Raw genomic sequence first — 17,308 nt, forward strand, 5'->3', positions numbered from 1 at the left:
CAATATTTTTAAAGGACATATCCAATTTTCTCTTTTTTACTGTCAAAAATACATATAAACAAAAAAGCTACCATTTTGTTAAGTCTTGTTTATGGAAGAAAAAGCGACGATTACAAGAAAACCACAAACATAAAACCATGCAAAATCGCTGATTCATTCAAAATAGAAATTTTTAAGCAGAAAAATAAACAACAAAAAAATAATTGTGAAAACAGTTCGTAAAAAGAAACTCAACCTATTTTGTAGCAAAACGTGCACAAATACTAATAAAACCATATATAGTAAAGTTTCGATTAAAAATATAATATTTAATATTTTAACAATTATCCATAAAATAACGTTAATGTTATAGCATTTTTAAAACATTTTTATAAAACAAAAACAACGCAAATTTATCAGAACACTAAAGCTTTATCGTTTCTTAAAAAGGATGTGAATGTCAGACAGTTGCTTGAAATAACAAAACAATGCATTATAGTCAAAATGTAAACATAGGGTTTTTGGATTAGCTTTTCCTTTAAATATTTAACAGAAAATTAGTAACAAAAAATTGGCTCGAAGACTGCGCATTATATCAGGAAGCCATTAACAGACAAAGTTGTGGTATTAAAAACAAGCACAACACCATTAAAGATCAGTATTGTAATAAACTTAATGTGTTTTAAATGATATCTAAGTGTTTTTAATATATATTGAATAATTTTAAAAGTCCGTCTACCACTAATTAGTAGTGTAAAAACTTTAAACGGTATATAAACACAAGAAGAAAAAAAATTTCTCCACAAAAACTGGCAAACAGTGCACGGTTAGGTGAACAAATTCTCAGACTATTTGGTGCACAAAAACTTTTTTTATAAAAACTCTCAACAGGAAACAAAAAAACATAATCACAGGTGTAAACTTTCATGCATGAGAAGTTTTGTAAATATAAAAACTTGTCTGGAACAGCGAGGCAAATCATGCTTAATATATTATATATCTTTGGCAGGAGTACAGTCTCAGACCTAACTCTGCGATATATAAACCCAAAAAGATATGTCCTTGATACAACACAATTAGTTTTACAATGTCAATGTTTAAAAATCCTCCTTTATAGAAAAATATACAATATACTTTTTTTTGTAGATGAAACCAGTACATCAATGTAGACTTTTCAAGAAAAGTTTACTATATAAATTTATTTACAAATAATGCAGTTGAAAAGGAATCATCATTTTGAAAGGATTAAGATTAAAAGATAAGAAACGAAAAGGTTAATAGTTAGAAACAATTCACAGTCTTTGGTGTTTGCGATGGGCCAGTCAATTTTGACATCGTCTTCCATGTGCCAAGCATGTAAAATTCGTTGCCATTGATACCAGAATATGGCATAGACTGTTTTATGTAAGGTGGAACTGAATAAAACACAGTGATTTGCTGATAGTTTGTAGGATGAAAAACTTGGTTTGTTAAATCCAATATCATACGTAGAGTTTGTCTTCGCTCATGTCCCATTAAGCAGACAGTTGAATTTTCTACAACATCGTACAATATTGTAAGGTATTTATATCTTTGTTCAGCTGAATCTAAAGAATGACTTTGCATATAACTTTCAAGTTTATTTTGCTGTGTTGTGATATCTTTGAAATCGATAAAGAATCTACTGCACATGTACTTTTCTAAAGAGTGGATTTCATCTGAAACTGGTTGAAAATCACGACATAACAGGTTGCAATACTTTAAAAGACCACCACCCCTAATCTCCTCTGGACTTTTAGTGGCAATTAGTTTATTATGTAGATGATACCTTGCTTCTTCAAAATCTCCATACACCGATTCAGCTTCCACTGATGGATACATCGTAGATGACATCTGAACTTCAGAGGAAACCGTTTGGAATTCTAACAGCGAGTCTAACACTATTTGAAATGAGTCTACAGAAAATTCAAATTTTCTTTTCATAGAATCAACAAATTTAAGTTCAATATCACAACCTTGCTCATTTGTAAGGGAGATTAACGACCATGTATCGTGTTTATTTGTAACTTTCACCATTTTTTTTACGTATGCTTCTTTCATAGTGCAACTTGATATTCTTTCCTTATTTACTTCTGGTGGTAGAAAGTCCATTAGGGTTTCCAACACACTGTTTTTCACAATCATAAAGTCTTCAGTTGATGAGAGAGAAACATTAAATATTAGGTCCAAGTCATTGTAAGTATAATCAGCATCGTGTTCATCAGTTTGTCCATTTAATACATAGCTAGCCGTGCTACCATTTAAACGACTATCCTTAACAAAGAAATCTTGCGCATTTAACTTAGCTGTTAAAAGTTTTATAAATTCCTTTGGCTTTACTTCCAGAGTTGGAAAATTACCTCGGCCATGGATTTGTATAACGTTAGCTAAAACTTCATCCAACCTGGTGACTTCTTCGAAAGATAGAAGATACATTTTCTTGGTCGTCATGATGTGTTATTTATATCAGCCAAAAGAATATGAAATGTAAAAGAATAAAGTTATTATAAAATATCTTCCCGAGCACAACAACTGAAAGTGACTGCAGCGATCAGAAAATCAGCTGAAGTGGCCTCGCTCTATCGTCTAATCTAAATTTCTAAAAAAAAAACACTATTTGTAGTGTTCAGACCCTTGCAATTACTACTTTTAATTGGCTGCTTTAAACTGTTACTAGGTAACCACTGATGTCATAAAGTTGTTCTGCGTGGCCGAACGTATTTAATCTTAAATATTAACTTTCACATTTAATCTTTATTTAGTGCGTTTGTGCATTACCTCGGATTTCACATGGCACTTGAATTTCGCAAGAAGCAAATCCGCCTACTCAGTTTTTAGCGTCATAGAAGTAAACATGTCGTGGGCACTGTTAGCATTTTTCTTAAAAAAAAGAGATTTTTTTGTGTTGTAAAAGAATATTAAAATTTAAAACATCTTTTAGCTCTAATCTTGGTGGTGAATAAAGTCATGGCGCTAACTTCCGCGAGGGGGAGCAATGCAGCTGGGATGTTCAAAAGCATACTAAAAGAACTCAACGAGGGCGTTGAAAATTTAAGCAAACTAAGCTTCTTCAAAATTTGCTTATTCTGTTATGACTGGGTATCCGATTGATTGTTCCTTTCACGATCATACCAAAGCGGTAAAGTTGGTTAAAAGCTAAGTTGAAGTTAGCCCTTATTAACTAAATATTTATCCGCTGTGGGTCAGTTTTCTAAGCTTTGAAATGACTTCTAGTTCGTCCGCTTTGGAGACTAGTCTAGTAAAGTTGTGTACTTTGGAAAATGGTCTAGTAAAGTTGTGGCTTGACAAGTATTTCGTCGTGCAAAATAAAAAGTGAATATCACACTAATTCCTATGGATTCATCCATCATATAGCTTCCTTGTTCTTATCTTAATAGGGCTCAACACAGGACCTGGGCGGGGAAGGAGTCTAGCTCATTCTTTATATGGGTAGAATTAGCGGAAAATTTCCCACAACAGAGGTGTCCGTCCTCCTGTCAGTTTAAAAAAAGTGGGGCATGTGCAACGTTCTTGCTTATTTAGATCAACCATGACTTGTTTTTGTGTAATGAAAAACAAAATGACAGTAAATTTGTATTCTTTATTTTCAAAAAATAATATCGACATAGGTTTTTTTAAGACAACAGCTGAAGCACATAAAATTTTAAAAAAAGAATTATAAACTTTGTTATCAGAAAGAAAATCAGGGAGAAATTGGTAAGCATATACAGAAAATTAGGCTCGATATTTGGTAAATTCTACACGGTCAAAATAGACAAATATTTTAGATAGAATTTATTAGGAAGTGATATTTAATGTACAAAAACAAACAAAGACACGAAATACAAATATAAAAAACGATTTTCCCTTACACATAAAAACCCAAAACCAAAGCCCGATTTAATTTTTTTAAGGATTGAGCGGATACTTTGGTACGAGTCGAATTGTACAAGTTTTTTTGTTAACATATTTCAATTTTTGGAGCATTGGTGACACAATATGCGCTTAAATAACGTAATCATCCTCTACTCGATGCGAAGTACTTCACGATGCAACCGCGGTGGTCGAAGTGTGATATTGTGGTCCATTCTCCTAAAAAAAATGAATCTTTGCAAAATTCCATTCGTCAAGTTTGAAAAATTAGTAAAGCACTGTTGCAGATTATAAAAATACATTCAAATTTAGCAACCACCATGGTTACAAGTAGTTCAGAAATAAAAGCAACAAGAAGTTTCAGACAACAAAATAATAACACAGTAATTGTTAGCACCTAAAAAAATTCATGGAAATTCGACCGTCATACACGTGTACTTTGTGCATACTTATTCGCGTGTTAGCATGAAGTCACAAAATTAATTAGACAACTAGTTGGGGGGGGGGGGGGAAGTCCAATATAAAGTGGTGTTACCAGTTTGCATAGAGACAAAGTACGGGGATTAATATAAAACGTAGCAAGTTTAACTCTTAAAAACCACGGCATATGCATGATATGGGCTTCACTCTGTTGTCACTAGGCTAAGAAGTTAATCACATGTAGTATTTCCTGGTTTTGACAAATACATTAACATGTTTGAAAGAAGATCAAACCGCAAATGCGCTGTCAGCAAAAATAATATTAATGTAACCGCAATATATACTTTCTTTGTTTTAACAAAACGTGACAAGACATGGACAGGACAAGCATAAAAACATCACGTAAAAATAAACACTTCCTAATGACCACCGTAATGTCTAGCAATATTTCTGATATTCACATGTATCACACAAATACTTTACTAAACATGCTTTTCTCACAATCATCATGTTACCATTCCAAGGCGAGAGCAATTAATAAAAAACACATGGCATTATTAGGTATCTAAATGACTTCCACCAATTAGCAACTGAGAACAGAACGTTTGAGAAACCAACATGCCGTCTTAATGAACTAATTAAAAGGACGAAATTAACTAGCTTGCTTCTCGCTAATTACAATCTCATCAAGACTCCTACGCAAGCACAACTAAAAAGCACTTTGAGATAGTACGACGAATGTTGAACAGTAAGTGAGAGACATCTTATGTAACTGCGAAACCATAAACGAGTGCTATTCTTAATGAAGCGTGGAGAAACGGTCAATGGAAAGATGCTACATAACTTGTACGCGGCTATTTGCTGAATTTTGAAAGGAGAATATATTTTACAGGAAATTTACTTATGGAAATTTCGTTGAACGACGAAGATTTTTGTGATGAACTGTTGTTAAATGCTGTTCGTTAAGAACATGTAACTTTGACGGAATCTTCAAAAGCTTTTCTCAGTTTTACTCAACTTTATTAGTCTACAAGAGTTTAAAAGATATTATTAAAAACAACAAAACAAGCGATCGTGTCTTTGAAAACTCAAGGTTTTGCAGCAGTACTGACACTCTCCGGCTATGCACATATGTAGAAGAGTGATTCGAGTAAACATTTAAACCATGGAGAGTTAAAAGGATGTATAGATACAAAATCATGTAGACGGAATAATTAAAACACTTGAAAATGTCAGACCGAAGGATGAAAACATTGCCAACCCGAAAGACAAATATTGACGCGGGGCATAGGAAGGATACCGATGTAATTCGGTACAAAATTTATCTCTCAGGCCCAACAAATCCTTGCTCTCAAAGAAAAAAAGTTTTATGTTCTCCTTTAAGTGTGAATTTCTTTACAAGACATATACTACAGATAATGCCCGAGCTTCGGTCATCAATCCTTTTTGAAAAATGGTTTAGCCGTAAATAAACTTTTCTTCATCTCATGTGATGACAGATATAAACTACTCATTTAAAGTTTCTATTTCATTATATGAGTAGTATACCAAGATCAAGTAAAAAATCATATAAAACATTTATTTTTCTCACCTACAATCTGTTAAAAACATTTGCGTTACGTACGCCACTGGTTATTTACCATCGCGATTTTTTACATTTCCATTGTAGGCAATGACCCATATACTACTGTATGCATTTCAAGGTAGCCTTAGTTTGACTTCAGATTCCCTTTCCTTAACCTTGCGAGGTTCTAAAAAAATCACTTCCCCGGAATTCAGACATGTTCTTTTGCCGTCACATTGTCCGAAAAATGCTGACTATGAAATTTTTCAGAATACAGTCAAATGACCCGCCGTTCTAAAGTAAATTATACGCTACGCTGATAAAACACAGAATATTTTTTGACAGTTGTTTCTATCCTATGAAAAGTTTATTATTGGTTAATTTATTGCAGAAATAGAATATAAAATCATTTCCAATGCTACTTAAATTTGTTTTTCGTGCTTGTTTACGGATAATAGCGGTCCATGTCGGTCCGTCGTCAAGAGCGCTAAGATAACCAGAAAGCCGAAGAACCCGTCTTTCCCGCTTGCATAATCCAGACGGTTAACAATAGGTTACGGTTGTTGTACATCTATATAACAAAACTAATTTTCAACCCGTGAAAAATTCTATAGTGGATCGCCCTTCATACATAAATTTCGAATCGCTATTTCAGGTATATTTGTGGCTGAAGTAACGAAATTTAATTGGACGAAGTAATAATTATAAGTGTGATTATAAAGACGTTATCGATTACATAATCCTCAGTTTTTAAATTGGCTCACAGGCAGACAGAGACAGACAGACAGACAGACAGACGGCGAGTAATATTATGATAGAAATAGGAACTTTAACTGAGGAATATGCAAGGTTTCACAGAAGACAAATAGAAGTGTGACCCAATTTACAATTTTTCGGGACAGATTAGTGACACAAGCACATGGATTTCAACCACTGTTAAACGCTCTAAAAAACTTGCAATGAAAAAGAAGCTGAAAGCTATGAATTAGTTTCAGATGCAAAAAAAAAAAATAAACTTCCTTACAATGAGATGTGAACACAAAGTAAACCTAGCATTACTTTTCTTAAGCTACCCAACAAACTAAATAACGTGTAGATCATCCTTTATTTCTCAAAACATATTGTCGCAGTTGAACAAAATTAGCTTTCTCAGAAAACAATAGAAATGTTTAAGGATATCAAATTTTTTTTTTATTTCCTCTATTTCTACATTAATTTTTTTCTTCTTCGATTCATTTGTTCAAACATGAAGAGTGAGTTAAAACAGCTGTCTCCTCATAAAAAATGAATGTCTGCATTAGATTTTGTTAGCCTCTGTGCGACATATACCCAGACTATAAAAACGTGTGTTTTGCCAGTTGTTTACACAGAAAATAAATAAATAATTGGCATCGTGGAAATGCTTCTTTTTTTACTGGTTATCAGTATATCCCGCAATTAAATCAAAGAAAAAAAGGGTTGGTCTTAAGGTTGGAGAACCTCCACACACAAAAAACGTGAAAATTAAAATAAGTAAAACTGAACACGACACCACATTAAGATTGCGAAGATATTAGGTTACAATAAATTTTAATACACCTCCCGAGCTAGTTATAAATTTTTTTTTGTCGTTGTGGTTTTTCGTTTTAATTAAAGTTATTAGAAAACTAGAGTATCGGTTACAACGTGCTCATGAGCTTCTAGAAAGATTAAAATACAAACTGAAACACCCTAAAAGTTAGGAATAACAAGACTCAAATCAAATACGAATAAATTCTCATTTATTTAAATACGAGTACAGAGCGTTTTTGTGAAGTCCTTATAAAAATATTGTAATCAATTAATCTAACTGGCGATTTCTTTCCTTTTATTTTTTTTAATACAAAACTCTTAAGAATTCCTACATGTAAAAATTTTCCTCTTTCGCATTACCCACATGATGCAGTAGTAACAATTTTGTCTGGCACAACGACAACTAATTTATTTGTATAACAAACTGTCAAAATTCATGAGCGGAAGTAAGAAAACCCCCAGAAATTATCACGCGTCCATTAGGCGTGTCAATCAGGCTCCGTATCACAAATAAGATTTTTCATTCAGGAAATGCTTAGCACATATTTAGCACATGTTAAAAACAGATTCAGACGTAATGCGTATAAAAAAGAATTAAAAATATATTTATCAAAGCAAAAATAAAAATTAGTAGGAAAAACAATTCAATGAAAAGAAAGAAGAAATGTCTAAAAATAATATGTATAAAAAAGGAAATAGAAGAATATCGGTGTTTTTCTTCTTGTTTTTCTTTCTTACTTTGTACACAGGTGTGTTTTCACAAATAGAAAAATATTTACAACATACATGTCGCTAACAATGTAATTGAATTTTTGAAAGAAAGATTTAAAGGTGAGCTAAAGTAGTACAAAAATAAAAGAAATTATATTTTAGCTACTCTGAAATGAAATAAATCTATTAAGTGAAAGTAAAAAAAACAAAAAAAACATCACAAAGAGAAAATCTGGTTAAATACAGAATTTCTTTGTAACTATTCCATGTAAAACTTCAGGTAAAATCCTGTTTCGCTGATCAGGGAGTGGTCTGCAATTAGCGAAATCACACTCCAACAACTCATCGCGTCGGAATCAACCACAAAAGTGCAGTGATTCCAAGGTGAGAATTCCTCACTTACTGACGGACTTGCAATCGAGTACAACATAGAAAAGACCAATCGCGAGTGTGGTATACGCGTCACGTTGTCAACGGCAACATTAATTCTCAATTCCCGTTTACCATTACTTATGAAGGTAGCAGCGGAAAAATTCAACTGATAGCCTTGCACAAACACAGCATTGTGTTGAAGTGTGAACATTTGCTGCAAGAGTTGATCCTTCTGATGTTCAGATTTTAGGTGGATCTCTCCTTTAGGATAAAAATACAACAGTACCTCGTGATCGAACGCAAAATGTCGATTTCGGTTATTTCTATCCGGAAAGTCTGAATAATACCGTGCCTTGTCTGCGCACAGGTGCCGCTCCAATGTCTTGATATAAAACTGGTTAACTTCCCGGTACGAGGACAGAACGTCCATAATGTAAAAAATGTTGACAAATTCAAATCTGCAACTAGACAGAAGTTCTATTGCCGAAACAAAACTCACATTCTTTGACATGTTATGCTCGATCCAGTAAAGGACCAAACCTACCACTGTATTTTCAGACACTGCCATTCCACTGTCAATAACTTGCAGAAAAAATAACAAACACGGCTGACTCAGCGTTAGAAAGTCGTCCAATAGAGGGCCAAACACTTTCTCTAGGGGACAAAACGTTGTTTTTAAATATCCAACAAACGACCGCTTTAACTGGCGCAAAACATCTTCTAAATGCATATTGTCTCTGTGCAGTGAATCATAATACACGTCAATGGTTTGATTGAGAAGAGAAGTAGAAGTAATCTTGCAGGATGAAATGTGTCTGAGCAACTTCTTCATTATGTTCACACATTTAAAGCGTTTAGCAAACTTCAAAATCTCTGAGGTCTCCAACAACGAAAGCTCAGAAACAAGACGATCATCGTAAAACAGTTTCATTAACCGGATGAAGTGCTCCGTTTCTCCGTGCTGCAACATAACTTTTAAGTTTTGCTGACGCGAGCCGTTCATTAAAACCTTCTGAAAGTATTCGCTATTCGAACAGAACAACAAAGAATGAATAAACAAAATGGTCCTCGTCGTTTCGTTCTTTTTGCTCGCACCATCAGTGTTTCTCAAGACGGAACAATTCTCCAGTTTTCGTTTCCGACCGCTCAGCTGTTCATCCGATTTTATTCCTCGCTGCTGATAGGGGTCCTCTTGCTTAATTTCTGCTCTATCCAGTGGAGCATGCTGCTCATACGTGTCTCGATCAACCTCATTTATTTCCAGTGTACAATCACTCAAATCGTAACTGTTAAAAAATCGAACCAACGAAATATTTTTTCCCTCCTCCTCCATCTTGTTTGTCATTTTTAAAACCGCATAAATTCCACCAAAAAGAAGCCTTTCAGCTGTTTTACAGTCTGTCTAACAGAATCTCAAAACAACTTGAAAGCTAAAGAATTCCCATTGAAACTCCCTAATACAATTACTGTTCAGAAGCTAATCAAAAAATCAAACAGCAATCTAATTAATTGAAAAACCGTCTATAAAAAGGCCTGTGCGTTCCTTTCAAAACCCATGTCCTGTCTTATAAGACATTTAGCTGGCACAGGGCGACTTATGTTTCGTAAACCAATGTCGGTAAAGTTGGTTATTTCGAGAACAAAAATTGCGCCAAGCCACATTCCCCATACACTTCAACGCTTATACTGTTTTATCTCGACGTAAAATAGAAGAATTAATTCAATTTGAAATAATATATAACTTAATAAAAGACGTAAAATATAACCTTAAGACTTAGGCTAATTTAATTAAAGAGAAAAACAGATATTTTATTCAATTCAACAAAATTAGATGGATTACGTTAGTCAAGCTGGTGAAACAACTACGTGAGTAGGAATGTTTCTTTATTATATTATACTCCATAGTCAAAAGATTTCATCTAATATTCTAATTTTTGATTAAATTTTTTCCTGATCTAATTAAGCATTTGATTCTTATAATTTAGAACTCAGACTTCTTAAACAGAGGCTTTTGATGCAACAGCAAAACAACAACAAAAACAAAAATAATAAAAAAAATAGTAACCGCAAAGCATCTAGTAAGCGCTTGGACTTCTACTCTAAATCCTGAAGTCTGTAAGAAAAACAAGTTAATTTGCTAAGAAGCGTGAAAAGATGATTAACAATTTGTTCGTTTTGAGGTCTTTTGACGTTTTACTGAGGTCTTTTGACTTTTTACTGAGGTCTTTTGACTTTTTTACTGCGGTCTTTTGACTTTTTACTGCGGTCTTCTGACTTTTTACTGAGGTCTTTTGACTTTTTACTGAGGTCTTTTGACTTTTTACTGAGGTCTTTTGACTTTTTACTGAGGTCTTCAAGAAAAGAAAAATCAACAAAGTTCTGAAGATTTTGAAGTGAGAAGTTTCACCAATTGTGCATAAGATCTTGAACTAACTAAAGCGAGTTGTTGTATTTAAAGTTTTAACAAGTAATATGCGGTATACAGCATTAGAAACCTTTTTATAAACTTAGATGAATTTGAGTATTTAGTTTAGATAACAACAAATAAACATTTTAGAGGTACATATGACGCTATTTAAGATTTTAAAATGTTTAAAAAATCACAAAAATAAGAGTGTTTTTAAGATCTAATTAAACATGGATGCACTCATTCAAATTCTTTTATTCATACTGGACGCTTAATCAAGGGTAGGCGCTTTTTGAAGGATTTTGGAAGAGCGATTTGAGGAGGGCGGTATTATTCAAAGTTGAGAAGGGCGTATAGGTAATTAACCGCATATAAAACAGAACACAAAGGTTTTTACACACCTGAACATCATGCTCCATTATGAAAGGCGGTAGTTCCAGTTGATCAGGATTTATTGTGTCATATAAAAATTGGACGCCATTTACGAACTGTACTTTCTCTTTAATTGACGCAGCATTGATCATTAAGAAGAACCACGCTACTATACGTTGCCATATTGTTCCATGCACGATATACAGTGCATGCATGTTGCGTCGAAATCTAAAGACAAATACGCTGATTGTAAACTGATAGACTGTTGTTTATGGCCTTTTTGATAAATTAAAGTAGAATTGGTTATCCACTATGGGCGAATGTTCGACCAGCTAATCGTATATTTCAATTACAAGCTTTTTTGCATCTCATAATCAAGTTAAGACTCGAATTCTTCAAAAACAACAAAACAACTTGTACACAACAGTCAGCGTCAAGTGAGCAAAAACAAAACAAAAAAAAACAGCAGATATTACAAATGCAGCAAAAGTTTTTCTTATTGTAAAAATCAATAAGTTTTATACGATGAAAAATAAAATTTAAGCTGAAAGTAGACGTGAATTTTCTCTTCTCGAGAAAATAAGAAACAATCAGCAACAAGTCTATACAACATTGAAACATTGAGGCTCAGCCAAAATTTTATGTTACTTATCAAGAGTGTGTTGTGGGAAACAGTCTTAATATTCTACAACTAATTTCTAAAAACAAACAAACAAACAATTTTTTCATACTTTGTGTCGAGTAATTCGTAGAAATCTTTAAGAAATCCTAAATCCAAATGGTGATCTTCTGTAGTGAGTGTGTGAAAGTATATAAAAACGTATTCCCTGCTAGCGATTGAGTCCATGAAGTGAATAAAGTATGAAACCGCCTATAAGAAAACAAAACAATGTTACTACATCGCTCACTTGCACCCACCAAACCAACTTAACCTTTCAAGTAATCTTTCTTACTTAGCATTAAGCAAAAACGTTTTGAAAACGTTGCGGGTGTTCAGTACACCCGTTAACAAATCTTCTGTATGTTTTACTAATTCACAGTGGAGTAGATATGTTACAAATTGTGTCCATAAAATAATATAAAAAGCCTATTAAATAAATACAACGGCGCTGATCTAATATTAATATTCAATACGGGATTACTACGTTAGATAAAGGGATTCTGTTTGTCTTCACGTGCAAAGCGGTTACTTAATAATGGGTGTACTGAACACCTAAAACGTTGTCAAACGCAATCAATGTCCATCAAGTTTCGATGCTTTACGCAAAATTTAAGTACTTTTTAAACTGGAAAATTAAAGCTTCGACAAATTTTTGTAATACTTTGGCTTGCCATTCAAATTATACTTTTTGAAAGCAAATGAAATGCATTGCGAAAAAAAATATGAAAATGAAAGAGATAGCAAAGCTGAGATGAAATTTGTACTTTTCTTTTTCAGATTGTCAGCAAAAAAAATATAAACACAACGACACGCATCTTATTTTCTTCCTTCTAAACATACATTTACGTAAGCAGTTGGTTAAACAAGGTGCATCGGAAATTACCGCGGTATCAATGTCAACTTTGTTCAAATTATGTCAATCAGTACTACAGTAAAACATCAAAACACACAAAGATATTACAACAACATAAACATGTTATTACTTTATTTAGATCGATAGCATGTGCTGGAAAATATCTTCCGATAAACACAACAATCGGTCTGCCTTGCCGATCAACACCTGTAAAGAAAACAAAAATATATGAAGTAAACATGTTACATATTCATTCAAAATAACGAACAGTTCATCAAACTAAACTAAAAATACATCTAACTTTTTTTCGAATTGTGTTAAGACCTCAGCAAATATAAGCTAGTGTGAACAGTGCCTTAAAGCGAAAATATTGTGAGCGTGACAAGAAAAAATTCATGCATCCAAAACACTGGTCATTTTCCATGAATGAGATTGCATGGTGTTCCTGGGGTTACTTCCCTGAAAAATCTTAGCCACCTCCCTTATTATAGCTTGCCTTACCTAGGTTAAACAATAAATATCACTCTTTCCACAATCAACTAATCTTAATTACTGCACCACCATCCAACAAACCCACTATTCTGGACTTTAGAAATAAACAAACTCAACATTTCAGAACAAGAAGATTTAAAATTCTAACCATTCTACTTAACTCATTTATTCTCGTGATATCACATATTACATTGTGAAAATAAACAGATATAAAAAAGGGAATAGACTACATACTGAAAAACAGAATGGTTGAAAACAACTCCCCTTTTGTGGTAACATAAGGAGTTGCCACTCTCCCGATAGGTCCTTGTCCCACTACATTTCCCCAAAAATTTCAACCACAACCCTTTCCCGTTTGACACATGACCCCTCCTCCCTTTTTTCTTCCTTTTTAGGAGGACTTCTCTAAGGAAGGGAGAGAGGAAACTATATGTAGTCTTATCGGTAGCGAATCAACAAATTGCATCATCACAACAGAACATTTGAAATGTTTTTACCTCCCAACCTACCTGGATTATATAGAAAGCCCATTTTTGCGATATCAGTAAAATCTTCCGTACGTGACCTTTTAACCCATTGGGAATATCTAAAAAAATAAACAAGCAAAGAAGTAAATAAAAAGTGTGTAGTTTATGACAACCTACAAGAACGTATGAGGAGATATACAAAAGCTAAATTAAACAAACTTTCGTTGTTGTTCTAAAATATCCATCTCTTCCTGTGTCCTTCCCTCTAACCGTGCTCGCCTTCCTGTGTCATGGTCAGCCGCTACTGCAGAGAACGGATGTCGTCCAACAAACGAGTTTAATAAGTCGATACCATTATGAGCTAGAAACAAAACAGTAATCAAGGGACACGCTAACACTTACTAGTTTGTACTTACAAATTATGCATTCTCAACTAGAAAATAGCATTATTATAATTTAAAACTAAAATATACAAGCTCACCTTTTAAGGGTTTATCCATAATTCGAATTTGTCTTTCTGGTAAAAAAGGTTCTCCTTCCTCGTTGCCTGTAAAAATAAGGAAATTTTTAAAGCACAGGGTTTTCTTTAATGATGAAAAGATGGAGCTTGGATTCTCCTATTTTACTACTTTTTCTCTATCAAATTTACTACTTTTTCTCTATTAAAATTAAATTTAAACTAGTGAAGAATAAAACGAAAAGGGAAATTGACCTTTCTAAACTATTGGTGAATGTATATAAGCATATCCGTACACTCATCTGGTTTACAGGTTCTGCAACCTAATAAGATAGTTTGCATGTTTTATAGATTTCTGTTGTATTTTATATCAAGGTGATAGTTACCTATATCAGTAGGTAAATACTCTACAGCGTACTGTTCTTCTTTTTTATCTCGTGGAAAATACAGCGGCATCAGTCTTTTATACGTGCTCTATGTAAACAATGAATAATATGCACTCACTGAGTTAAAGTTCCATAATATGAAAAAGATAAATTTCTTCTTTCAACACTGACGTATGCTTGATGGATCGACGAATGTTTGATTATTTTGCTCTGTGCAAAATATTTCGCATCAGAAGTGCGAGCCTATACACTCACTGAAATCAAACAGTAAGAAACTCACCTCGTCAATAGGTTCAACAACAAACACAACAATATCAAATGCATCGATATTTCTTTCCAGGTATCTTCGCACAGTTCCTAAAAGATTTAGATGTGGTCACAAATTTTTTTTATTTTTTCGGGTCACATATGCACTTTAAAAGTCATGCTTGAAAGGTCACTTTAAAGTGACTTTTGTTACGTGAGTTTGATTGTCTTATCAAAGTTGATAACAATATGTTGTATTTGTTATCTTTAGCTTAAGGTGGCAATAATCCTTTTTAAACAAAACAAAAAAAAATCACTTGATTAGTCACTAAATGTTATTTTCAGACCATATATCCATATTTTTTCTATTATAACATTCTGCCACGATTTTATAGCTATAATACTATTATCTTTTACCAAAAATATTCAGCTTCAACAATAGACCTATTTCCATATCTATTTTTTTCCGCAAAATATGTATACCAAAATACCGAATATCATGAAAACGAGATTAGTTATGAGCAAATTTTTAGTTTATAGCGAAGTAGTGCAGATATGGTTTGTTTATTTGCAATATTTGCGAAATTTATTTGTCATACAGATTGTTATTAACATTTATTGATAATATGGGATAATAGCATGTATCATTGGACCGTTCTAATGCTTTTGTTAATTATTCTTGGTGTTAAATTAGCTAGGTATTAGCTAGCTTTGAATATAATATGACTAGCTAGCTAGCTAGTTGGCTGGCTGACTTGTTCCAAACAAACGTGAAATTTCAAGCTGTTTACCAAAGTTGGTGATGTTGCTGGTATATATGCTGTGTCTCCAATTATTGAGTGTATATACCTTATTTTTTTAAACAACATCTGTGAAAATAACATTAGCAAAGCTTACTGATGACGGTGTGGTTTTAAAATAGTAGTTGAGTTGACCTTATGGGTGCCTTACCTTGTTTTTTTTTTTTTCCAAGTGAGGGTTGTTAAAGTATTTATAACTCACATTTTACACATTTGTTATTTTAGAATTCGGATACTAATTTGACTTGGTGAGGAAAGTTGGACTTAAAACTTTCTTGGAATGTTCTTGCTCGTATTTGTGTGACATTTGATCGTATTTGGTAAACAAAAATATTTAAAATTATAAAAAATAAGGCTGACAAAAGGGATGATTCCTAATTCTTAAATTTTGTATTCAGATTTACCATCTTGGAATTTTTTCAGGCAAATGAAATTGTCCAATTTTTCTTGGTCAAAAACAAATTATTCCTTGAGAGGATCACAAAACAATTGAAAAATTGTTGTTAAAAAAAAACAAAAAATGGTTACTGACATGCTGCCTAGAAAAAAAGAAATTTCTGTAAAAATTTTTCCACAAAATGCTTGCTTTAATAACTGAAAACATTGTGAATTTTTTTTTGTGAGGACAAAGACAAAATTTTTGGTTTTATATTTCACAAATCGACACTATGGAAGATAATTTTCTATTAATAAACAATTTGATGTAAGCAAAAAAACTAAATACCTAGTTTTTAAGAGCATTGAGACTAAGATTTTGCCAAAAAATTAGCACGTTTACAGCTGAAATCCAGACATTCTTATAAGAAAAAGTATATATATTATTTTATTTTCCTTTTTTGGATAAAAAGCTCTATTTTAAAAAAGAAAGACCTTTTCCTTTATATGGAGATTTATGATTAGCTCTATACTCTATCTATTCATATTACTTACAAACTGAAAAAAATAGTTGTGAAAAAGATAAGAAAATCCAGATGTTTCACTTGAAACAGTAAAATAAAAATGTATTCACATCATTCTAAAAACGTGGCCAGGTTTTAGGTTTAGCTACCTAACATATACAGAAATATATGCCCTTAAAATTTGCAACATTTTAATTTATTTTTGTCACACTACCACTACCAAAACCCTCTTTATAACTGTGTTAACCACAATTATGTAAAACTGCCAGTTAAATGCTGTAAAACTCAACATTTTGTTGATACATTCTTCAAACTTGCATGTAAACAACCAGCATCTCGAAATTTGCTTATAACTAATTTCAGCATTGCAAATTCATAAAAAAGGACCCTGAACGAAAAGTGAATATAATATTTTAATCAATGAATTTAAAGAACAACACAAGCCTTAAAAAAGAGAAAATCATCCTTTTACACCAAGAAAAAAGTTATATCTCATAAAAAAAGAAGGAATACTTGTCAAATACAGGTAAGATATCTTATTATAACCAAAGCAGGTTAAGGATTATAATTATAAAAAAGGAGTTTTTTATTAATTGGTGTTGGACAGACAGAAGCATAGAAAGTATTTAGCCTAATGAATATATGCCCACCATAAACAAATGAAAGCTGGCACAGACATACTTTGAAAAAAGTGAAAAAACTAACAAACTGTTGAAAAAAAATCTAAAACATGAAGCTTTCTCAGTGAAGAAATACATCCAATATTCTGGTTAAATTGTT

At 32.7% G+C, this 17,308-nt stretch overlaps 2 protein-coding genes across 2 annotated transcripts in view; both read right to left on the reverse strand.

The window, feature by feature from the left end:
* Positions 1 to 627: 627 nt before the first annotated feature.
* LOC130644228 (terminal nucleotidyltransferase 5C-like) lies at positions 628 to 2,599 on the reverse strand. The gene has a single exon (XM_057449749.1). The coding sequence runs from the start codon at positions 2,446 to 2,448 to the stop codon at positions 1,261 to 1,263; it is 1,188 nt and encodes a 395-aa protein (XP_057305732.1). The 5' UTR covers positions 2,449 to 2,599; the 3' UTR covers positions 628 to 1,260.
* A 1,180-nt stretch (positions 2,600 to 3,779) lies between these two features.
* LOC130644232 (protein GDAP2 homolog) overlaps positions 3,780 to 17,308 on the reverse strand; it is a 32,058-nt gene continuing 18,529 nt past the window's right edge. The window contains exons 7-15 of the mRNA XM_057449753.1: positions 14,864 to 14,940; positions 14,584 to 14,671; positions 14,222 to 14,287; positions 13,960 to 14,101; positions 13,783 to 13,859; positions 12,912 to 12,988; positions 11,999 to 12,138; positions 11,297 to 11,495; positions 3,780 to 4,089 (exon numbers count right to left, since the gene is read on the reverse strand). Coding sequence (XP_057305736.1) covers positions 4,042 to 4,089; positions 11,297 to 11,495; positions 11,999 to 12,138; positions 12,912 to 12,988; positions 13,783 to 13,859; positions 13,960 to 14,101; positions 14,222 to 14,287; positions 14,584 to 14,671; positions 14,864 to 14,940 — 914 coding nt within the window. The 3' untranslated portion in view covers positions 3,780 to 4,041. The remainder of the gene's footprint in view (positions 4,090 to 11,296; positions 11,496 to 11,998; positions 12,139 to 12,911; positions 12,989 to 13,782; positions 13,860 to 13,959; positions 14,102 to 14,221; positions 14,288 to 14,583; positions 14,672 to 14,863; positions 14,941 to 17,308) is intronic.

Source organism: Hydractinia symbiolongicarpus, chromosome 5 (genome assembly GCF_029227915.1).
Source record: "Hydractinia symbiolongicarpus strain clone_291-10 chromosome 5, HSymV2.1, whole genome shotgun sequence".
Classification (NCBI taxonomy): Eukaryota; Metazoa; Cnidaria; class Hydrozoa; order Anthoathecata; family Hydractiniidae; genus Hydractinia; species Hydractinia symbiolongicarpus.

Excerpts from the sequence above, each read along its gene's own strand:
- LOC130644228 (XM_057449749.1), bottom strand. The coding sequence starts at position 2,448 with ATGACGACCAAGAAAATGTATCTTCTATCTTTCGAAGAAGTCACCAGG.